At 37.6% G+C, this 25,086-nt stretch overlaps 1 protein-coding gene across 1 annotated transcript in view; it reads left to right on the top strand.

The window, feature by feature from the left end:
• The window catches only part of LOC128549262 (60S ribosomal protein L11-like), a 66,991-nt gene that overhangs the window by 30,184 nt on the left and 11,721 nt on the right, over nt 1–25,086 (top strand). Inside the window, exon 3 of the mRNA XM_053525803.1 lies at nt 14,406–14,577. Within this exon, the coding sequence (XP_053381778.1) occupies nt 14,406–14,577 (172 nt within the window). The remainder of the gene's footprint in view (nt 1–14,405; nt 14,578–25,086) is intronic.

A 25,086-nucleotide genomic window follows, 5' to 3' on the forward strand; every position in this document is an offset into this window, starting at 1 on the left:
ATTTTTTTTTTTTTTTTAAATTAATTTCCCTTTTTTTGTTAAAAACTACCCCCCAACGAAAACTTGATATTTGAAAACCCTGACTATAAATAGATCAAAAGGGAAAACATAGGGTTTTCCTTGTTTCCTAACAGTTAAAATTTCTAAATTTTTTCAAATTTTTGGGTACCAATTACAAATTAGCTCAGTGGTAAAGCAAAACTGTCAGTGGTCAACGATTTTTTTGCCGTGGGGGGTTCGAACCGGCATTGGAATTAATTTTTATTTCACTTTTGCAAAAAAAAATTAAGTTTCCTTCATGAGCCTGTGACAATACAAACAGAGAGGAAACTAAACCCGATAGGGGCAGACAGAATAGTTTATTAAATATCAAAAAAGATATTGTTTAAAGCAGGGCATTTTAAACCCAAGCAAAAAATTTGAACATACTTTGTGTTTTATACAAAAACATAATCCCAAATTCAAACCAAAAAAGAAAAAAACAAAAAAAAGAAACAAAAATAAAAAACGAATAGAAAAAAAAAACAAATCTAAAAAAAAAAAACCCCATGAAGATTCGAACCCACAAAACGATTTGCTTCTTTCCAAATTTTTTGTCTGCTGTTTACCCGCTGAGCTATTTTGCCATAAAAAAGGGGATATTTAAAATGAAAGAAATACAAAAATTTAAAATTGGGTCAAGTAATGGGGGTTTCCCCATTATAAATTTAATTTGTCCCCCCCCCACAACAAAGTTGAAAGGGGGGGTTTTATACTGGTTTCAGGTCTGTCTTTTCCTAACGCAATTTTTGTGCGCACCATCCCCTTATCCCCTTACAAATTTTAAAATAAAACTTCACACAATGACAGTACCAAAATAGTTTGCATGGGGGAAATTTTAAGGTTCTTTAAGAAAAAAAATTTGCAGAGTTAGGGGACTTTGTTTTTTTTTTTTTACTAAAACAAATATACATAACACAATCTTGTCACCCCATAACCCCTCACCCCCTTTTGAAAACAATTTAAAAAAAATTTAAACACAAGTGATATTAAAAACAACAGTATTTTTGTGCATGGGGCAATTTTAGGTTTTTAAAAAAAAAAATTTGGGCAAAATTTAGGGATTTTTGTTTTTTTTTGTTACTATGCTATATACATAGACACAATTTTGTGCGCCCCAAATCTCCCTCATCCCCTTGACAAAATTTAAAAGAAACTTCCCACAAGGGGATCAGTACCAACAGTAGTTTCGGGGGCTTGTTGGTTTTTTAAAAAAAAAAATTTTGGGCCAATTTAGGGAAACTTTGTTTTTTTTTACTATACTAAATACATAGACACAAAATCTTGGCGCACCACCCTCCACATCCCATTGACACAATTTAATGAAACTTCACAAAGTAAAATCAGTAACAACATTAGTTTGCTTTGGGGAAAATTTTGGTTCTTTCAGGGACAAAAAAATGCAGAGTTAGGGGACTTTTTTTTCTTGTTAACATACTATGAAACATCCCGTCGGGTTGCAATCTTCTTTTTGCGGCCTAATCTACCAAACCCTTGCACCAATTTAATAAACTTAACACAAGTGTCAGTAACACCCCAATTTGGGTGCATGGTGCATTTTACATTCTTTTAGATAAATTCTGCATATTATGGGCCCTTTTTGTTTTTGTTACTATACTGAATACATACGTCTATATACATACAGCCCCCTTAATTAGCAGTTTTGTGTGTGTCAAATTGCAATGTACTGTTCATGCATGGGGGGGGTACTTTCATCCCTTTAGTGAAAAGCTCTATTTTTAATCATTTTTCATGAAATAGACTCGTCCCTTCCCCCCTTTTGGCGGGAAAACACGTTTATCCCTTTGGGGGTTATATAAAAAAAATTACATGATAACATTTTTATAATCAGCCAAAAAAAATTTAAAAATGAAAAACCAAAGTTGGGGGTTTTAAAAAATCCCCATTTTAATCCAAGTGTGTTTTTATAAAAATATTGTATATGTAGTTTCAAAATTGTTTAAAACATCATTGAAAGAAATCATTTTAATTTTGTATACTGCAAAAATAAAGAAAATGAGGGGCCTTCCAGTATTGGGGGTTTTTTAATTGCAAGGCAAAACTTCAATTTACTTGTTTGATACAAACTTCCAAAACAACTTTAACAACAATTTAAACTTGGATTCCATGACTAACCGTCAGAACCAATCAGGTTTCCCGAGTTTTTTAATCTTTTTACCTCCCCTGATTGTAATCAAAATGGGTTTTTATCAAATTTTCTTATAGGACTTTTTTTTGAAATTTTTATTATTGTCAATTTGTTGGGGCTGAGACCAAAAAAGGGGAGATAACAATTTGGGCCCGATTTTATGTCAAATTAAACCTCCCTTTAATTTTTAAATTAAAATGGGTATTTTTCTCCGTAACTAATTGAAGATACGATCTGAAATTTCATTTTTTTCAACAAATTTTTTTTTGGCAGATTGGGTTTACTTACAATAAAAATTTTTAGGGTCACCTTCACATAAGGGCAAGGGGGGCTTTTTTTTGATCATCCTTTAACCGTCGTCAGTCCGTGCGTGCGTGCGCAAACAATTTCTTGTCTGCAAAGATAGTGGTTTTTTATTTTTGATTTTAATTTTAAAAACCCAAAAATTTCACACAATTTGTAAACACCAAACATCCATTTCCTTTTTTGAACTGGGCCCAAAACCCAATTAAGGGGCCCAAAAGTTATGGGGCCCCCGAAAGGGCCAATATTACTATTTTGACCTTTGTCTGCACAATACAAACACTTTTTTTATGATTTTATTTTTTTCCCAAAATTTCACAACCCAAAATTGGATCAACCATAGGTTTTTGGTTCCTTTTCCCCCGAACGGGCCCGAACCCATTATGGGTTCCAGAGTTTTTTTGGGCCCTTTTATAGGGCCAAAAAAATTTGCTAAATTTGACCCCTTTCCACAATAGCAGCTTTAAAAATTTTCTCCCCAGGAGACATTTGTTTTTGCCCTGTCCGTACCCTTCCGTACGTCACAAAAAATTTATTTCCCCCAGCAATAACTGGGAAAAACCCTTTGACCTAGAAAACCTTTTAAACTTTTATAGGGTTTTTTAGGGGTGCTGGAGTAGAAAAGACCCCTATTTTTTTTGGGGGCACTACCCCCGCAAAAGGGCAAGGTCCGGGCCTAAAAATTGAAAAAACATTTCCGATCAATAACTAAGAAACCCCTTGACCCCGAATTTTGAAACTTAAAAGAATGAATTGGCATGAAAAGGGAGATGACCCCAACATTTTTGGGGGCATTCCGTCAAAGGTCAAGGTTTACAGGGGCCTGAACATTGAAAACCATTTCCCCATCAATTTAAATAAGAACCACTTGAAACCCCGAATGTTTTAAACTTTATAGGATTTAATTTGGGCATGAAGAGTAAAATGACCCCATTGATTTGGGGTCACGTCCGTCAAAGGGGCAAGGTCACAGGGGGCCCGAACCCTTGAAAACCCCTTTCTGATCAATAACTAGAAAAACCCCTTGAACCCCAGAATGTTGAAAAATTTTAAAAAGGATAAGATCATGAAGGGGAAAATGACCCCCAAAATATTTTTTGGGGCACTCCTTCAAAGGTCAAGGTCACAGGGGCCCGAATATTGAAAACCCCTTTCCGATCAAAAACTAAGAACCACTTGAAACCCCGAAGTTGAAAAATTCATAGGGTTTATTGTACATCAAAGTAGATGACCCCAATCGATTTTTGGGGGACTTTCCCTTAAAGGGCAAAGGCACAGGGCCTGAACATTTAAAACCATTTCCGGCAGTTTCTTTAAACCAATTGAAACCCCGAATGTTAAAAATTCAAGGAAAGAATTTTTAAAATGCAGGTAGATGACCCCCATTGATTTTGGGTTCACTGTTAAAGTTCAAGGTCCCCAGGCCTGTTCATGAAAATCATTTTTTGGAAATAACTTTTAAAATCAATTTTACCACAATGTTTTAAACTTAATAGGGGATTTTGGGCAGCAAGTAGATGACCCCAATTATTTTTAGGGCACTTGATCAAAAGGGCAAGGTGACAGGATCCTGACCCGGACTTGAGAAACCCCTAGGGCCCAAAAGTGTTTTAAATTTAACGGGATGACTGAAAAGGCCCCAAATAGATAACCCTATTTCAAACCAACCATCATGTCTCTTTGACTTTCGCCCCTTACCCCTAAATTTACCCTTCCTTTCCCATAGGGCTTTGGGATTTGGGGAGACATGGGGGCTTTTTTTCAAAAGCATTTTTTAGGGGTTTTTTTTAAATTTCCTTTTTTCTTACTATAAATAGCTTATTTTTTTGTCCCTTTTTTTTTTAAATTTGGCCTAGGGAAAAAAAACGAGACCCAGTTTTCTGTGGTACAAAATGGGTGGACCTTTCCCAATTTTTTTGGGGTATTTTTTAAAATAAACCCAAAACCTTTAAGATTTTTTTTTTTTTGGTTTTAAAATTTTTTCCCCCTTTTTTTGTTCCTGTCCTTTGGGCTTTGATATTTTTTCTGAAGGGCCCCTTTTTTGTCCTCAAATTTAAAAGTAACAGGGAGCGATATAGGGCCATCAGGCCCCCTTTTTTTTTGACATTTTTATATTTTTTCTAAGTTTTTTTTAAGATTCCCTTTTGACTGCCTTTTTTCTTTTGACAAGACCGGGTTGGGGGGGGAAAGAGTCACTTTCCAAGACAGTTTATTTTCTTTTTTTTTGCCCTTTTACCCCTACACGTGAGACAAATTTTTTAAAACGGGAGAAATGGGAAAAATTGCCGTTCACGTACAGTCCCCCAGGGGGAAAAGGGTGATTAAGGAAACTTGGAGGAGGGTTTTTAAAATAGGGGATTTTTACTCGACTTTTCCCCAAGAAAAATTTGAGCTAACCTACTCCCCAAGACGTCGGGGTCGGCATCACAACCTTGGTTAAGTTTTTCGTACCCGTCCACTTTTTGACAAAACTTTTGAGAAAGCTTTGAAACTTTTAACAAAATTTTTTTTCCATCACCAGTCCAGCAAAAGTACAAAAAATCCTTCAAGAATTTTGGGTGAGTTTTTGGTCCCTTTTAACTTAGAAATCTTGGTTTTTGTTTTTCGTACCAGTTCACCCTTTTGTGTGTTTTTACATATTTAAAGGGTTTGAACCTTTTTTTCACTTTTTTATTTCTCCCACCACACATGGGGTGGGAGACCCTTTAATTTATTTACTCCCGTCCCGTGGTGTGTGTGTCCCTTTTTTGTCACAAAGCTTGTCCGCACTCTAATCGAATAATTCTCATTTCCCATCTTTAAACCCAAAATTGGGAAAAAAATGTGTTTGAAATGAAGACCTTACCAAGTTTGATAACAACTAAATCGGGGCCAAAAACACTTTGGGAAAAAATGGCCCTTGACAATAAATGAATCAAACCAAAATGCATAAAAATTCTGAAGTTTTTCATTCCAAACATGCCCAAAAAAAACCCTTCAACCCTTTTCCCCAACCTCTAATTTGAATAGTTCTCAAAACCATCTTTTCCCCAAAATTGAACAAAATGTGTTTGAACCCCTAAGAAACCCCATCAAGTTTGATAACTTTGCTAAAAACGCCCAAAACACTTCGGAAATTAAAGGCCCTTGACAATAATTTATGAATCCCCCCTAGGTGCATAAAAATGCGAAGTCTTTAATTTTCCCAAAAATGCACCAAAAACCCTTTTGTCTTGTTTTCGCACTATAAGGGCAGACATTTCGTATCCGATCTTCCCCCCAAACTCAAACAAAAAAGTGTTTGCAAATAAACCTTTGGGCCAAATTCGATAACTACCAAATCGGTTTAAAAAACACTTTGGAATTAGGGGCCCCCAAAAATAACTAATGAATACCTAGACACATAAAAATGCTGAAGTCTTCCAAATTCCCCAAACAAGCAAAAACCCAAAAAACCCTTCATCTTGTCCCGCAAATTTCCCGTCAAACATTTTTTAAACCACCTTCACAAAGTGACAAGGTGAGCTTTTGTGATCGCGCGGGGTTTCCCCGCCGCCGCGTGCTGTCCCTTCCGTCCGTAAACTTTTGCTTTTGACCACTCCCAGAGGTCCCCATTTTTAAAGGGGGCCTTTAAAGAAATTTGGGCAGAATGTTCACCCCTTTATGATATCTAGGCAATTCGAAAAATGGGTCATGTGCCATAAAAACTAAAGGGCAGTAGGGCTAAAAATAGAAAAAAAACCCGTGACCTCTCTAAAAGGGCCCTATAAAAACACAAGAAACCTTTAGAAAATTGGTTTAGAAAGTTCCCCCTTGATGATATCTAAAGGGCCCAAATTCGAAAATGGGTCAACTTTGGGGTTTCCAAAAAAAATAGGGCATTTGGGCTAAAAATAAAAAAACCTTTAGACCTCTCTAGAGGGCCCTAAAATTTTCAGAGATCTTCATGAATATTGGTTCCCGAAGTTAAACCTTTATGATATCTAGGTCAGGTTTGAAACTGGGTTTCCCTTCCACCAAAAAAATAGGGCATTAGGTCCCAAAAATAGGGAAAAAAAACCCTTTTGACCTCCTAGAGGCCCTTTTCCCCAAAGGAAACTTCATGAAAATTGGTCAGAATGTTTTACCTTGAAGATATCTAGGTCCCAAATTTAAAACTTTGGGCCCCGTGCGGGGCAAAAACTAGTCAGTAGGTCTAAAAATAGAAAAATCCTTGTGACCTCTCTAGAGGCCATATTTTTTCAATGGATTTTTCATAAAAAATTTGGGCAAATGTTCAGGGTTGAGAATCTAGGTCCCAATTCGAAACTGGGTCATGTGCGGGTTTAAAAAAAAAGGCAGTAAAGGGCTAAAAATAAAAAACCTTTTTGGAAACCCCTCTAGAGGCCATATTTTTTAATGGGTCTTCAGGAAAATTGGGCAGAATGTTTACCTTTTATAACTAGATCAAGTTTTTAAACTGGGTCACATGGGTTTTAAAAATAGGGCATAAACAAAAATAAAAAAAACCTTTTTACCTCCCCCAGAAGGGGCCCCAAAATTTTTTTAAAAGAAACTTCAAAAAAATATTGGTCAGAATGTTCACCTTAAGAATCTAGGCAGGTTCGAAACTGGGTCACGTTTGGGGCAAAAACTAGGTCAGTAGGGCGAAAATAAAAAAACCTTTTTAAACCCCTCTAGAGGCCATATTTCTCAAAGGGTCTTCATGAAAACGGGGAGAAAGTTTAGCTTGAAGTATCTAAATTTAGGTTCGTAAATGGGCCCTGTGCGGCAAAAACTAGTCAGGGAGGGCGAAAAAAAAAGAAAAAACCCCCTTTTTGACCTCTCTAGAGGGCCCCAATTTTTTCAACGGGGGATCCCAAAGAAAATTGGGGAGAATTTTCAGCTTGAAAGAAATCTAGGTCAAATTTAAAAGTGGGTCACTTTCCCTCCAAAAAAAATAGGTCATTAGGTCAAAAAATAAAAAACCTTGTAACCTCCTAAGGGGGAATTTTTCAATTGGATCTTTATGAAAATTTTGGGCAGAAAATTTTTTAAAACTTGATGATATCAAAGGGCACTTGTTTCTCAAAAACTAAGGGCACTATGGGCAAATAAAAGAAATAATGACGTCATACCATTTTAACCTTGGGGCAGTGGGGATAGGTTAGCGAATTTAGGCCTCAAGGTCCCTTGTTTATCCGAAACTTTCACCAAACTTTTAACAAAATGTTTAGCCAATAAGACCTTTGGGCCCAAATTCCCATAACTAGCCAAAACCCCCCAGGGGATTCGGAATAATGACCCCTTTAAAAAAAATAAATGAAAAACCTAGACCCCCATAAAAAAGGGTGAAGTCTTCATTCCAAAATGCACCAAATCCCCTTCCTCTTGTCCCCCAAATCTAAGCAGAAAATTTCACAAGCGATCTTCCCCCCAAACCCTTTAAAAAAAATGAGTCCCCGGGCCAAATTCGATAAGTACCAAAATTTGACCCCAGGCCCCTTAGGAATTAGGCCCTTTTAAAAAAAACCCAAAAAAACCCGCCTTTTTTACACTTTTCCGCACTCTTTAAAAACGAAAAAATTTTCATCCGATCTTCAAAGAAACTTAAACAAAATGTGTATGACTAAATTCCTCTCCCAGGTTCTAAACTAGCAAAATTGGCATAGGCCTTTAGGTTTATGGCCCCCTTTAATTACGAAAATCCCCTTTTTTCTCCTCAAAGGTCTATTTTTTTTGTGACTAAACAAAATAAAAAAAACTGACTTATGTTTTTGATGATTAGGCAGTTGTGGGAGACATTTCGCTTTTTCCCAAAAATAACTCTATTTTTAAAATAACAGTCCTCCCATCTGTGGCAAGAGTACAAAAACTCTGTCAACTAATTTTTGGGTGAATTAGCCCCTTTTTTGGGCATGGAAAAGATTTCGTACCATCTTATTTTGCCCAACCCCCCTTTTTTTTGTCATATGGGTTTGAAACTTTGACCCCCTTGTTTACCCCCCTTGTTTACCTTCTAGTCCCAAATTTTTCCCAGACAAGGGCTTTAGCTCAGTTTTTGGCCCCTTATTTGGACATAGAAATTAGTTAGGTTTTTGCATACCATTCGAAATTTTTGTCTTTTTAAAATTTTTTTATATATAGCTTTTAAACTTAACCACCTGCTTACCAACAAGGTCACACCCTTTGCTATAAAAAAAAGTGCAAGACTTTCCAGTTTTCCCCAAAGCCCGGAAAATTGTTTTGTCTTAAACTGTTCCGTTTTTTTTTGTTTGAAAATTTTCAGGTAATATTTTGAACCCCCCAACTTCCCGTCAATGCCCTTTAATTTGTCAGCGCAATGCAAAGACAGCTCCCTTTTTTAAAGGAAAACAATTTAGAAAAGTAAGGACGGTTTTCAAAATGTGTACATCTTAAAAGACTTTAATAATGCCCCCGAAGAAGGAGGGAATGTTGTTTTGCAGATGTCTGTCGGTCGGTCGGTATGTAGACCAATCCATTTCCGGATGAAACTCAAGAATGCTTGGGCCTAGGATCATGAAAATTGATAGGGAGGTTGGTCATGACCAGCAGATGACCCCTATTGACCTTGAGGTCAATAGGCTATAGGTCAAGGTCACACTGACCCGGAACAGTTAAACTGTTTTCTGGACGAAAACTTGAGAACGTTTGGGCCTTACATCACGAAACTTAATAGGGAGGTTGATCAGGACTAGCAGATGACCCCTATTGATTTTAAGGTCAAATGTCAAGGTCACATTGACCCAGAACTGTAGAACTTTTGTGTACAGTGACCAAATGATTTCAGTTCCTTGTGCAATTACAGAATGCATCCAGGGGGGCGTTTTGTGTTCTACGAGCTCTTGTTCAGTTAAGTTTTAGATAGTGTTTTTGGGTTCAGCATGGTCAGTTGTGCACCTAGGGTTTTGTTAGAGGTATTGCTCAGCCAGACCAGTTACATGGCCCTTGATTGTCAAAAATATGTTTGTGCCGCATGTATCTTAAAAAGTATATGACTTACAGTCATAAACATTAGCGGATTGTTGTATAGCATGTGAAGTTAGGCAGCTGGTGTTTAATTGGGATTTTACACAACCAGAGTTATGGTCCTTGGCTTAGCGAAAGTACACATAAATTGCCGAATAAATTTAAAAAATATTTTACCATGTCATGAAACCATGTAGGAATATTATCCAGCATGTGTATTTGTGCACCTGGGTTTTTAGCTCGGCTATTCAAAGAATAGTATGAGCTATTCTACTCGTGGCGTCGATGTCACAACTAAGTTTTGCATGAAAGTACATATAGCTATCATTTAAAGGCATAGCTTTGAAACTTGCTTTATCTTTTTCAAGGTCAAATACCAACCTCACAAATTTTAGGTGTATTTTGATCTATCTCTACCTGGTAAAGAGTTTCTTGTGGACTTAAATTTTATAGATTTTTTATGCCCCCGAAGGGAGGCATATAGTTTTGAACCATCAGTCTGTCGGTCTGTCCGCAATTTTCGTGTCCGGTCCATATCTTTGTCATCGATGGATGGATTTTCAAATAACTTGGCATGAATGTGTACCACAGTAAGACTACGTGCAGTGCGCAAGACCCAGGTCCGTAGCTCAAAGGTCAAGGTCACACTTAGACGTTAAAGGATAGTGCATTGATGGGCGTGTCCGGTCCATATCTTTGTCGTCGATGATGGATTTTCAAATAACTTGGCATGAATGTGTACCACAGTAAGACGACGTGCAGTGCGCAAGACCCAGGTCCGTAGCTCAAAGGTCAAGGTCACACTTAGACGTTAAAGGATAGTGCATTGGTGGGCGTGTCCGGTCCATATCTTTGTCATCGATGGATGGATTTTCAAATAACTTGGCATGAATGTGTACCACAGTAAGACGACGTGCAGTGCGCAAGACCCAGGTCCATAGCTCAAAGGTCAAGGTCACACTTAGACGTTAAAGGATAGTGCATTGATGGGCGTGTCTGGTCCATATCTTTGTCATCGATGGATGGATTTTCAAATAACTTGGCATAAATGTGTACCACAGTAAGACGACGTGTCATGCGTAAGACCCAGGTTCGTAGCTCAAAGGTCAAGGTCACAGTTAGATGTTAAAGGATAGTGCATTGATGGGCGTGTCCGGTCCATATCTTTGTCATCGATGGATGGATTTTCAAATAACTTGGCATGAATGTGTACCACAGTAAGACGATGTGTCACACGCAAGACACAGGTCCGTAGCTCAAAGGTCAAGGTCACACTTAGACGTTAAAGATCATTTTTCATGATAGTGCATTGATGGGCATTCCGGTCCATATCTTTGTCATTCATGCATGGATTTTAAAATAGCTATGCATGAATGTGTGACACAGTAAGACGATGTGTCGCGTGCAAGACCCAGCTCTGTAGGTCAAAGGTCCTAAACTCTAACATCAGCCATAACTATTCATTCAAAGTGCCATCGGGGGCATGTGTCATCCTACGGAGACAGCTCTTGTTTTTTTTTTTGTTTTTTTTAGGGTTTATTTCACTTTGTTGTTACTATAAATAACTTTTATGTTAATTTTTTGTATAATTGACCAAAAAAAAAATCCAAATGAAAACAACTGTACGTTTTTATATATGCAAATTTTAATCCAAGTGCTTTGTTATATTATATTGTATATATAGTACAATATTGTTTATACATCATTGACAGATATCAGTTCATTATTTTTTACTGCAGTAGAGAAAATTGGGTGCCTTCCAGTAGGGGACTTTGTATTGCAGGGCAATATTCATTCATTGTTTTTCAAAAAAAAGCAGATATGCTTAAATTGGTTTAAAAAAAATAGGTTATAGCATAAAGAACCATAACCTGACATGTACATATTTGTCCTGTTTTAAACTTCCCAAAATTTCGGGGTTAAAAAGTCTTGCAGGAAACAAAAAACTAATGAGATACGGGATTAAAACAGTTAATAATTTTTTAAATTTTGGGGTTTCCCTGTTTTCGGGGACAAACTTTCAATGTCGAGCATTGGCTGTCTTATGGACAACTCTTTTAAACGCCTAAAGGGGACATATTATGTTATGATGCGGGTTCCTTTAGCATTTCTTGTCCCCCTGTAATTTTTAAACCCCTTGAATAATCAAAGAAAGACAAAAATATTCCCACACCCAAACTCCAATGCAGTTTTTGAAACTGAATTTTCTTTTAACTAAAAAAAAACAAAATAAAAATCAGATTTTTAAGTAAAAAAATTTTTAACAACAGCGTCACCTACCCTTCGTCGTCTTAATTTTTAAAGCTAATTAAAAAGACGCTTTTTGCCCTTTAACACTTAAATAATCAAAGCCATTCAGTACGTTCTGACAGAACATAAAAGAAAAAATACTATGATAATAATTTTGTCAAGGTGTACATGATAATAATCTATTTTTAGCTCATCAGATTTTTTGAAGAAAAAAGAGTTATTGTCATCACTTGATCAGCGTTGGATTGCCGGGTTAAGTTTTGTTTAGTCAGTTTTTTTCCTCAAAAACTACAAAGCATTCTTTAAAACTTGCAATACTTGTTCACATCAAACCGACTCGTACGCAAGAAAAAAAACTCCACCCCGTTTTTTGCGAATTATGGCCCTTTTTGGGTGAAAATTTTCAAATTTTTTTGGTTTTAAATTTTAGTTTAGGTTAATTTTTTTCCTAACTATTTAAGTTTTATTAATCCCCCCCATGAGTGGTGCGGGGGGGTTAGGAATGGGCTTCTTCCCCTAACATTTTTTTGTCCGCTCTGTATCTCCTAAACCCCTTAAGGTTTTCATGAAACTTTTTTCAAATGATCACCTTTTCAAGACGATGTGCAGAACAGATCGCCATGTTGGCTAAGGGCAAGGTCAAAATCAAGGTCAAAGGTTTTGGGCCCTTTCCCTTTTGGCCGCTCTGTACTCCCAAAAACCCCCTTTAAGGATAATCATAAATTGGGTCAAAAGATCACCCATCAAAATGAAATGCAGAACCCATTACACCTGTCGGCCAAGGGCAAGGCACAACCAAGGGCAAATGTTTGAGCCTTCCATTTCGTATCTACTTGACCTCCCCAAACCCCTGAAGGATAATCGTGAAACTTTGGCAAAAGATCACCTCATCAAGACGATGTTAGAACCCTGAGTCAGCCATGTTTTGGGTCAAGGTCAAGGTCACAACTCGAGGTCAAAGGGGTTGGCCTTCCATTTGGTCCGCTCTGTATCTCCAAACCCCTTGAAGGGTAATCAGGAACTTGGGTTAAAGACCCCCTCATCAAAACAATGTGAGACCCCTAATCAGTCATGTCCTTAAGGTAAGGCACTCTCAAGGTCAAAGGGTTTTAGCCCTATCATAACACGGGGGGGAATAAGCTTCTTTCAACTGCCTTGTTGCTTGAAACTTCAACACTTGTTCACCATAAAAGCTGACTCTGTCACAAGAACAACTCCATCCACCTTTTGCAAGAATTAGGGCCCTTTTTGACTTAGAAAATCAAATTTTTTTGTTAAATTTTTTCTTTTTCGTAGCTTTTCCCTAAAATTTCAAAGCTTTTGTTTTAAAACTTTCCACATTGTTCCCATCAAAAGCTATTTACAGCAAAAAAAACTCCATCCGCTTTTTGCGTTTTGGGCCCCCTTTTTTCTTTGAAAATATCAGTTTTTTTGCCCCCCGCATACTGTGCAGGAGGCTATTGTTGTCCGTCCGTACGAGGTTAACCGAATGGTACCGTTTCGTCTAGCATCAATACCCCTTACTAGAATGACTTGATACTAATGTAGATTTAACCTGTGAGCATTCCTCATCTTCAGACATCACCTGACCTCAGTTTGACCTTGACCTCATTTTGGACTTAGGTTGCTTTATATGGGCCATCTCTTGGTTAACCAAATGGGACCGCATCGTCTAGCATCAATACCCCTTACAAGAATGAATTGATACTAATACAGATGTAAACTGTGACCATTCCTCATCTTCAAACATCACCTGACCTCAGTTTGACCTTGACCTTGTTTTGGACTTAGGTGCAAAATCTATCGACAAGTATGCCACTGGGGGGCATCAAGCGTTTATTGAACGCAGCTCCTTGTTTGGTTAAGTTTTGCATTTAGGTCAACATTTCTCCTTAACAGTCAAAGCTGTTGCTTTAAAGTATGGAGCAGTCATTTGCCATTAAAAGCTGACTCTGCACAGCAAGTACCGCAACACTACATTGCTTTTTGCAAGAATTATGGCCCCTTTTGGACTTAGAAAATCATAGGTAGGACAATATTTCTATTATACAAAGACAAAAAAATCAGATGAGCGTCTGAACCCACAAGGCGGTGCTCTTGTTTTACATCTGTTCAGGGATCGAATTTAACTTTTTTTCCCACTAGCACATCTTTAAAAATACTGAGTTACATGTGGTAAAAGTTCTCTGTTTTGCCTTCACTCTTTAGATTACATATTGTGGAAGAAATTTAGGTAGGTTTTACTTCTGCCCCAAGGTTCAAAACATACCCGCAGGATTCAACCTTAATTTTTCAATGTTGGAGTTAGAATTCTGTCTCATTAAATCTGCTTACTTGAGGCACCCTAGAAAAATGGATACTGACAGTTTTATTTTGTGTTTTATAATTGTTTACCAATAGTTTGATGTTTCTTTTATCAAAATTAATGGTAAAATGAGTTCTCTGCAAACATTTTGGATAGTGGCCATCACTTTGAAATTTGTCTCTACTTGAGCTTGAGGAAATACCACGAATTATACAAAATTTACAAAAAATGGCATGGTAAAAGTTGTTTTAAAAAATTGCAACATGGTCATCTTTAAGAATGTACCAAGCAAATGCCATTCTTTAAACATTACTATTAGGGGTCCAATACCTTAATGTAAATGTGGCAAGAACCATTCCACTTTAAAAAAGATGACAGTGCATGTGTTCCACATATATTGGCTTGTAACAGCATTTGTATCATGCCTTTTTTCAGGTACGTGAATACGAATTGAGAAAGAACAATTTCTCAGAATCTGGCAACTTTGGATTTGGTATACAGGAACATATTGATTTGGGAATCAAGTACGACCCAGGGATTGGAATCTATGGAATGGACTTCTATGTGGTTCTAGGACGCCCAGGTTGGAAACAGTTTATGATTTATTTTGTGTGTCTGTACCACTACATTGGTTTGAAAGCTGTTTTTGCTGTAAACCACTAGCTTCCAAGACTGCACTCCCCACCACCACACACCAACACACACACACAACACAGGCATGCAAACATACACAACTGTAAATCAAGATAGCAAAATTACCAGATCGCAGAAAAACCTTGTTGACACATTTTCTACTTGATCATTGTAGATATAGGGTTTCAAGCTCTAACACCAGCTAAAAATAAATGAAAAGAAATGGAAATGTGAGTTTTTAGCAAAATGGTTAGACGAGTTTTTTAATTGAGATAAAAATGTTGTTAGAAATGTATTAATGAAATGGTGGCCTCTGTTATATCTCTTGACAGGAATGAAATAGTGGCCTCTGTTACATCTTTTGACAGTAATGAAAGGGCGGCCTATGCTACCTCTATGAATGAAATAGTGGCCTTTTTGGATGATAGAAATGAAATGGTGCCTTCTGTTACATCTTTTGGTAGGAATTAATGAAAACCGTGGTGGCATCTGTTACACCTTTGATAGGAATGAAATGATGGCCTGTGTTACATCTTTGTCAGGAATGAAATGATGGCAACTGTTACATTTCTAGTCTAAATTCTGAGTGCCCTGATATTATTAATCTGGACACAGGAAGTGTTGTTGCATATGAAAGCCACATTACAATCCAAAATTTGGCGGTAGATATAGATCGAATTCCAGAAAAAAAAAATTAAATACAAGTTTGAAATGGTGGGTTCTGATACATGTTCAACTTTGTTAAATAAAGGTGACTTCTCGGGCAACTTTGGGCAGGGGAGCAGCATAGGCCTCCCAACCCCTCCACCCCCAACCCTTTGAATATAGGTCTATGTATAAGAGGGTGATTGTGACCAGCTGTGGAGCTTTTCATAATCTCATGCTTAATTTTTAGTCTCCGTTTTAGGCCTTAAAAAAAATAAAAAATGTCTGTTTCCTGTAACCCGACCGACCGTAAGTTTTTACCGCCGACCGCAATTTTTTTAACGGGCCGAAATTCAAGATTCTGATCATACCATTGATTATAGGGATAATTTAGTTGTACCCGACCTCGTCACACATAGAAACGAACGTTCCTGGTTCCGTCGACATGAAACAACATGGCGAAAAGCCTGTTTGTCGGTAGACTCGAGGTTCCGGGTTTTCACCCGCGAAAATCGAGAAGTTTTCTTTGATGCATATCGAGTTCAAAAGTTCTGCCCCTTGTCAATCAAAAATCTCGGTGAATTTCAATACTGTTCGCCGCCACAAGCGGAAGTATGGCAGTAGGCGGAGCGTCATATACTAATTAGCTACTGACAGATGTCAATCACGCCACGCGCCGACTGACACGTGGTCATCTCGCGGTTTGTATTTAGTACAATAATGTCCTTCATTATGAAAGGTGTTTATTGATCAATGTGTAAACGTTAAGCGATAAATAATTCGTAGAAGAGCAGCCTATTATCATGTATGTACCACTTGTTCAGGGGTCACGCTGTCGGTTGCACTTGAGCCATTTGCAACAAAAGATTAATTGTGGCCCCGAAAATCTCTAATTGGCAAAAACGGCCCGAAGCTATGTCTGTCTGTAAAACTATGAACTTTGCCTGTTACACAATGTTTACTGGACAAAAGGAATCAGTGTAGAAAAAAACTTGTATGCCTCGATCTTAGCAGTGGACCGTTGGACCAACGCAACCAAAATATCGGCAGGTCCACTATCAAAAGTTGGGTAGACCTTAGTACGGCATTCTAAAGTTATAAGAATTGGCGAGTTGAAGTCAGGATAGCACGAATGGACTACTCCATCGATCGGGCGAGTGGTTTTTACGTGGTAACTTTACCAAAAACTAAGTAATTACATCAGGCAAAATTACCTGGATTGACTGGAATTTACCCGCGAATCGTAAAAATATCAGAACGTCATGCTGGTAATTTTCCATTCCACAAGCACGTGCGCCCTATCGTAATACTTAATTTACATCGCAGTTACTTTTGACACAAAAAACACGCGTAGTGCATTCATTTTTAGCTCACCTGTCACATAGTGACAAGGTGAGCTTTTGTGATCACGCAGCGTCCGTCGTCCGTCGTCCGTCCGTCCGTGCGTTAGTCCGTCCGTCCGTAAACTTTTGCTTGTGACCACTCTAGAGGTCACATTTTTTGTGGGATCTTTATGAAAGTTGGTCAGAATATTCATCTTGATGATATCTAGGTCAAGTTCGAAAGTGGGTCACGTGCCATCAAAAACTAGGTCAGTAGGTCTAAAAATAGAAAAACCTTGTGACCTCTCTACAGGCCATATATTTCACAAAATCTTCATTAAAATTGGTCAGAATGTTCATCTTGATGATATCTAGGTCAAGTTCGAAACTGGGTCACGTGCCATCAAAAACTAGGTCAGTAGGTCAAATAATAGAAAAATCTTGTGACCTCTCTAGAGGCCATATTTTTCATGGGATCTGTATGAAAATTGGTCAGAGTGTTCATCTTGATGATATCTAGGTCAAGATCGAAAGTGGGTCACGTGCCATCAAAAACTAGGTCAGTAGGTCAAATAATAGAAAAACCTTGTGACCTCTCTAAAGGCCATATTTTTCATGGGATCTGTATGAAAGTTGGTCTGAATGTTCATCTTGATGATATCTAGGTCAAGTTTGAAACAGGGTCATGTGCGGTCAAAAACTAGGTCAGTAGGTCTAAAAATAGAAATACCTTGTGACCTCTCTAGAGGCCATACTTATGAATGGATCTCTATAAAAATTGGTCAGAATGTTCATCTTGATGATATGTAGGTCAAGTTCGAAAGTGGGTCACGTGCCTTCAAAAAGTAGGTCAGTAGGTCAAATAATGAAAAAACGTGACCTCTCTAGAGGCCATATTTTTCATGGGATCTGTATGAAAGTTGGTCTGAATGTTAATCTTGATGATGTATAGGTCAAGTTTGAAACTGGGTCAGCTGTGATCAAAAACTAGGTCAGTAGGTCTTGAAATAGAAAAACCTTGTGACCTCTCTAGAGGCCATACCCTTGAATGGATCTTCATGAAAATTGGTCAGAGTGTTCACCTTGATGATATCTAGGTCAAGTTTGAAACTGGGTCACGTGCCTTAAAAAACTAGGTCAGTAGGTCAGATAATAAAAAAACCTTGTGACCTCTTTAGAGGCCATACCTTTCATGGGAACTGTATCAAAGTTGATCTGAATGTTCATCTTGATAATATCTTGGTCAAGTTTGAAACTGGGTCAACTGCGGTCAAAAACTAGGTCAGTAGGTCTAAAATGATTAAAATCTTTTGACCTCTCTAGAGGCCATATTTTTCAATGGATCTTCATGAAAATTGATCTGAATGTTCACCTTGATGATATCTAGGTCAGTTTCAAAACTGGGTCACGTGCGATCAAAAACTAGGCCAGTAGATATAAAAATAGAAAAACCTTGTGACCTCTCTAAAGGCCATATTTTTCACGAGATCTTCATGAAAATTTGTGAGAATGTTCACCTTGATGATATCTAGGTAAAGTTCAAAACAGGGTCACGTATCTTCGAAAACTAGGTCCATAGGTCAAATAATAGAAAAACCTTGTGACCTCTCTAGAGACCATATTTTTCAATGGATCTTCATGAAAATTGGTCAGAATTTTTATCTTGATAATATCTAGGTCAAGTTCAAAACTGGGTCACATGAGCTCAAAAACTAGGTCACTATGTCAAATAATAGAAAAAACGACGTCATTCTCAAAACTGGATCGTGTGGGAAGAGGTGAGCGATTCAGGACCATCATGGTCCTCTTGTTTAATATAATCGCTTCAGATTTTCAACACCGCTTGAGAACTAATACAGTTTGAATTCTATAACAATTTAAATAAGATATCGACAGGAATGTAGGCAAAATTCTTTAAAAACGATAAAATTTTCATATAATGTTTTGTAAAATTTCAAACAGCGCGATCTTGATTATTTATTTTCTTTTTAAAGTAAATAAACGGTACATACTATGGTAATAAAATTCAGACTTTTGAACAGAAAGTACAAAAAAACACAATTAAAAAATCTTAAATAATGAAAAAGCGGCAGCAATTTAAATACATGGAGTAAAACGATTTTTTAGCAAACAGATTTCTGTTAGCACGGCAGAATAGGTTACGTGACCTCATGAACGTAAATAGAAATGTGGTTTTAAAATGAAGCAGTATGATGTCGTTGCGATTTTTAATAAGTTTTAAATGATTCTTCGTACATATATTTTTAGCTCACCTGTGACAAGGTGAGCTTTTGTGATCACGCAGCGTCCGTCGTCCGTCCGTCCGTAAACTTTTGCTTGTGACCACTCTAGAGGTCACATTTTTCGTAGGATCTTTATGAAAGTTGGTCAGAATGTTCATCTTCATGTTATCTAGGTCAAGTTCGAAACTGGGTCACGTGCCGTCAAAAACTAGGTCAGTAGTTCTAAAAATAGAAAAACCTTGTGACCTCTCTAGAGGCCATAAATTTCAAAAGATCTTCATGAAAATTGGTCAGAATGTTCACCTTGATGATATCTAGGTCAAGTTTGAAAATGGGTCACGTGGGGTTGAAAACTAGGTCAGTAGATCTAAAAATAGAAAAACCTTGTGACCTCTCTAGAGGCCATATTTTACATGAGATCTTCATGAATATTGGTCGAAAAGTTCACCTTGATGATATCTAGGTCAAGTTTGAAACTGGGTCATGTGGGGTCAAAAACTAGGTCATTAGGTCTAAAAATAGAAAAACCTTGTGACCTCTCTAGAGGCCATATTTCTCAATGGATCTTCATGAAAATTAGTCAGAATGTTCACCTTGATGATATCTAGGTCAAGTTCGAAACTGGGTCACATGCGGTCAAAAACTAGGTCAGTAGGTCTAAAAATAGAAAAACCTTGTGACCTCTCTAGAGGCCATATTTTTCAATGGATCTTCATGAAAATTGGTCAGAATGTTTACCTTGATGATATCTAGGTCAAGTTTGAAACTGGGTCATGTAGGGTTAAAAACTAGGTCAGTAGATCTAAAAATAGAAAAACCTTGTGACCTCTCTAGAGGCCATATTTTTCATGAGATCTTCATGAATATTGGTCAGAATGTTCACCTTGATGATGTCTAGGTCAAATTCGAAACTGGGTCATGTGGGGTCAAAAACTAGGTCGTTGGGTCTAAAAATAGAAAAACCTTGTGACCTTTCTAGAGGCCATATTTCTCAATTGATCTTCATGAAAATTGGTCAGAATGTTCACCTTGATGATATCTAGGTCAAGTTCGAAACTGGGTCACGTGCGGTCAAAAACTAGGTCAGTAGGTCTAAAAATAGAAAAACCTTGTGACCTCTCTAGAGGCCATATTTTTCAATGGATCTTCATGAAAATTGGTCACAATGTTTACCTTGATGATATCTAGGTCAAGTTTGAAACTGGGTCACGTGGGGTCAAAAACTAGGTCAGTAGATCTAAAAATAGAAAAACATTGTGACCTCTCTAGAGGCCATATTTTTCATGAGATCTTCATGAAAATTGGTCAGAATGTTTACCTTGATGATATCTAGGTCAAGTTCGAAACTGTGTCACGTGGGATCAAAAACTAGGTCAGTAGGTCTAAAAATAGAAAAACCTTGTGACCTCTCTAGAGGCCATATTTCTCAATGGATCTTCATTAAAATTGGTCAGAATGTTCACCTTGATGATATCTAGGTCTAGTTTGAAACTGGGTCACGTGCGGTCAAAAACTAGGTCAGTAGGTCTGAAAATAGAAAAACTTTGTGACCTCTCTAGAGGCCATATTTTTCATATGATCTTTATGAAAATTGGTCAGAATGTTCACCTTGATGATACCTAGGTCAGGTTCGAAACTGGGTCACGTGCGGTCAATAACAAGGTCAGTAGATCTAAAAATAGAAAAACCTTGTGACCTCTCTAGAGGCCATATTTTTCAAGAGATCTTGATGAAGATTGGTCAGAATGTTCATCTTGATGATATCTAGGTCAAATTCGAAACTGGGTCACGTGCGGCCAAAAACTAGGTCAGTAGGTCTAAAAATAGAAAATTCTTGTGATGTCTCTAGAGGCCATATTTCTCACTGGATCTTCATGAAAGTTGGTGCGAATGTTCAGCTTGATGATATCTAGGTCAAGTTCATAACTGGACATGTGTGGTCAAAAACTAGGTCAGTAGTCGAAAAATAGAAAAACCTGTGACCTCTCTAGAGGCCATATTTTTCACGAGATCTTCATGAAAATTAGTGAGAATGTTCACATTGATGATATCTAGGTCAAGTTTAAAAGTGGGTCATGTGCCTTGAAAAACTAGGTCATTAGGTCAAATAATAGAAAAACCTTGTGACCTCTCTAGAGGTCAATTTATTTTTTCAATGGATCTTCATGAAAATTGGTCAGAATTTTTTATCTTGATGATATCTAGGTCACATATGCTCAAAAACTAGGTCACTTTGTCAAATAATAGAAATAACGATGTCATACTCGGTTCAACACTGGGTCACGTGGGGATAGGTGAGCGATTCAGGACCATCATGGTCCTCTTATTTTTTTTTTAGCTCACCTGTCACAAAGTGACAAGGTGAGCTTTTGTGATCGCGAGGTGTCCGTCGTCCGTCCGTAAACTTTTGCTTGTGACCACTCTAGAGGTCACATTTTTCATGGGATCTTTATGAAAGTTGGTCAGAATGTTCATCTTGATGATATCTAGGTCAAGTTCGAAACTGGGTCACGTGCCATCAAAAATTAGTCCAGTAGGTCTAAAAGTAGAAAAACCTTGTGACCTCTCTAGAGGCCATATATTGCACAAGATCTTCATGAAAATTGGTCAGAATGTTCACCTTGATGATATCTAGGTCAAGTTCGAAACTGGGTCACGTGCCATCAAGAACTAGGCCAGTAGGTCTAAAAATAGAAAAACCTTGTGACCTCTCTTAGAGGCCATATATTTCACAAGATCTTCATGAAAATTGGTCAGAACGTTCACCTTGGTGATATCTAGGTCAAATTCAAAACTGGGTCACGTGCCCTCAAAAACTAGGTCAGTAGGTCAAATAATAGAAAAACCTTGTGACCTCTCTTAAGGCCATATTTTTCATGGGATCTGTATGAAAAATGGTCTGATTGTTCATCTTGATGATATCTAGGTCAAGTTCGAAACTAGGTCACGTGCCATCAAAAACTAGGTCAGTAGGTCTAAAAATAGAAAAACCTTGTGACCTCTCTAGAGGCCATATATTTCACAAGATCTTCATGAAAATTGGTCAGAACGTTTCATCTTGATGATATCTAGGTCAAATTTGAAACTGGGTCACGTGCCTTCAAAAACTAGGTCAGTAGGTCAAATAATAGAAAAACCTTGTGACCTCTCTAAAGGCCATATTTTTCATGGGATCTGTATGAAAGTTGGTCTGAATGTTCATCTTGATGATATCTAGGTCAAGTTCGAAACTGGGTCATGTACGGTCAAAAACTAGGTCAGTAGGTCTAAAAATAGAAAAACCTTGTGACCTCTCTAGAGGCCATATATTTCATGAGATCTTCATGAAAATTGGTCAGAATGTTCACCTTAAAGATATCTAGGTCAAGTTCGAAACCGGGTCACGTGGCATCAAAAACTAGATCAGTAGGTCAAATAATAGAAAAACCTTATGACCTCTCTAGAGGCCATACTTTTCATGGGATTTGTATGAAAGTTGGTCTGAATGTTCATCTTGATGATATCTAGGTCAAGTTTGAAACTGGGTCAAAAACTAGGTCAGTAGGTCTAAAATTATTAAAATCTAGGTCACTAGGTCAAATAATAAAAAACTAGGTCACGAAGTCAAATAATAGAAAAAACGACGTCATACTCAAAACTGGGTCATGTGGGAAGAGGTGAGCGATTCAGGACCATCATGGTCCTCTTGTTATAATTTACATAGATTTATATAGGGAAAAATTTTGAAAATCCTCTTGTCCAAAACCACAGAGCCTAGGGCTTTGATATTTGGTATGAAGCATCATCTAGTGGTCCTCTACCAAGATGATTCAAATTATATCCCTGGGGTCAAATTTGGCCACGCCCCGGGTTCACATGGTTTATATATACTTATATAGGGAAAAACTTTGAAAAACTTCTTGTCCAAAACCATAGGGCCTAGAGCTTTGATATTTTGCATGTGACATCATCTAGTGGTCTTCTACTAAGATTGTTATCTTAGTATTGAAATGGCGTTGTCCGTCCGTCAGTCAGTCCGTCCGTCCGTCCTTCCGCAGCCATTTCTCAGTAACTACTTGGTAGAATTTCATGAAACTTGAAATAAACATGAACCAACATACTGCGATGATGCCCGTCAAGTTTTTTTTGATTGGTCAATTTCCCTCAAGAGTTATTGCCCTTGATTTAATAAAAAATGTCTGTCTGCAGCCATTTCTCAGTAACTAACAGGTAGAATTTCATCAAATTTGAAATAGACATGAACCAGATACTGCGCTGATGCCCGTCAAGTTTTTTTTTTGATAGGTCAATTTCCCTCAGAGTTATTGCCCTTGATTTAATGAAAAATGTCCGTCTGCAGCCATTTCTCAGTAACTAGCAGGTAGAATTTCATCAAACTTGAAACAGACATGAACCAAAATACTGCGACGATACCCTTCAAGTTTTTTTTCGATTGGTCAATTTTCCATTTAGTTATTGCCCTTTAATTGTTTAAAAATCCACAGATCTGTACATAACAAACCAACCAATTGGAAGAATTTCATTAAACTTCTTCCATTCTTTTCCATGCACATTTATTATAAACATGTGATGTTGTGTACCTACACCTGGTCACCCCCCCCCCCCCCCCCCCCCCCCCCCCCATTTTTTTTTTTTTTTTTTTCTTTTTTATTATTTTTTTCTTTTTTCGTTTTCTACCAATATTTATAATCAACATGTAAACTGTTGTATCCTCCCCCCCCCCAAACAAACGAACCATTTTCTTTTAATTTGATTTGACTAATGAAATCATTTGCTTCTTGGTAACATTCTTAACTTTTTGCAGGATATATTTTTTTGACCCTTTCGGCAGGGGATTCCAATTCATTGAATTTGCTTGTTCAAATTATCCCCCAAGGGTCAAATATGGCCCCGCCCTTGGGGTCATATGGTTTACATAGACTTGTATAGGGAAAAACTTTGAAAATCTTCTTGTCCAAACCGCAAAGCCTAAGGCTTTGATATTTGTTATGTAGCATCATCTCCTGGTTCTCTACCAAGTTTGTTCAAATTTTCCCCCTAGGGTCAGATATGGCCCCGCCCCGGTTCATATAGACTTATATAGGGAAATGCTTTTAAAACCTTGTCAATAACCTACAGCATTCAAATTTGGACCACATTTATAGTTTTGAGTGGGGAGATGAACATTGACATGAGTTGAACTTGATCTTGACCTAGTGACCTACTTTCACATTTCTGTACCTACAGCCTTCAAATTTGGACCACATGCATAATTTTGTGCACCGGAAAAAACTTTGACCTTGACATTGACCTAGTGACCTACTTTCACATTTTTGAAGGTACAGGCTTAAAATTTGGACCACATGCATAGTTTTGTGTTCCGAAATGAAATTTGACCTTGACATTGACCTAGTGACCCACTTTCACATTTCTCAAGCTACAGCCTTCAAATTTGGACCACATGCATAGTTTTGTGTTCCGAAATGAAATTTGACCTTGACATTGACCTAGTGACCCACTTTCACATTTCTCAAGCTACAGCCTTCAAATTTGGACCCCATGCATAGTTTTGTGTACCGAAAAAAACTTTGACCTTGACATTGACCTAGAGACCTACTTTCACATTTTTGAAGGTACAAGCTTCAAATTCGGACCACATGCATAGTTTTATGTTCCGAAATGAAATTTGACCTTGATTTTGACCTAGTGGCCTACTTTCACATTTCTCAAGCAACAGCCTTCATAATAATAATATAATAATGTGTGGTTTTGTATACCAAAATGAACTTTGACCTTGAGCTAGTCATGAAATTTGAAACATTCAAAAATGGCTCAGTGGTGGGCGCCAAGATCACTCTGTGATCTCTTGTTTCGATGTAAATGAGATGTGGAACCAAAATTTGTAGTCCTGTTTGGCATATAACCCATACTGTGTTGATGTGCCGCAAAACCCAAATAAATAAATTGAAAATCTAGGCTATTAGACATGTACAGTTTTGTACATCGATCTTATAACTGAATTTCAGTGACCGTGAATGTGACCTACTGACCTACTTTCTGACATGAGATGCTTGATAGATTTGCAGTTAGTCATACTCGTAAAGCTCTTCCTTTAGAGTTCAAAGGTTATGATCACAACATTTTACCTTCTTAATGAAAGCGGCATCTGGGAAAACTTATCACCATTAGTGGTAGCTCAGTCCGTTAGTATTGTCATGTATCTTGTTAACCAGCTTTCTACTGATAAAAAAATCTAAATGGTTACTCAAT

This window comes from Mercenaria mercenaria, chromosome 16, assembly GCF_021730395.1.
Source record: "Mercenaria mercenaria strain notata chromosome 16, MADL_Memer_1, whole genome shotgun sequence".
In the NCBI taxonomy this organism is placed as follows: Eukaryota; Metazoa; Mollusca; class Bivalvia; order Venerida; family Veneridae; genus Mercenaria; species Mercenaria mercenaria.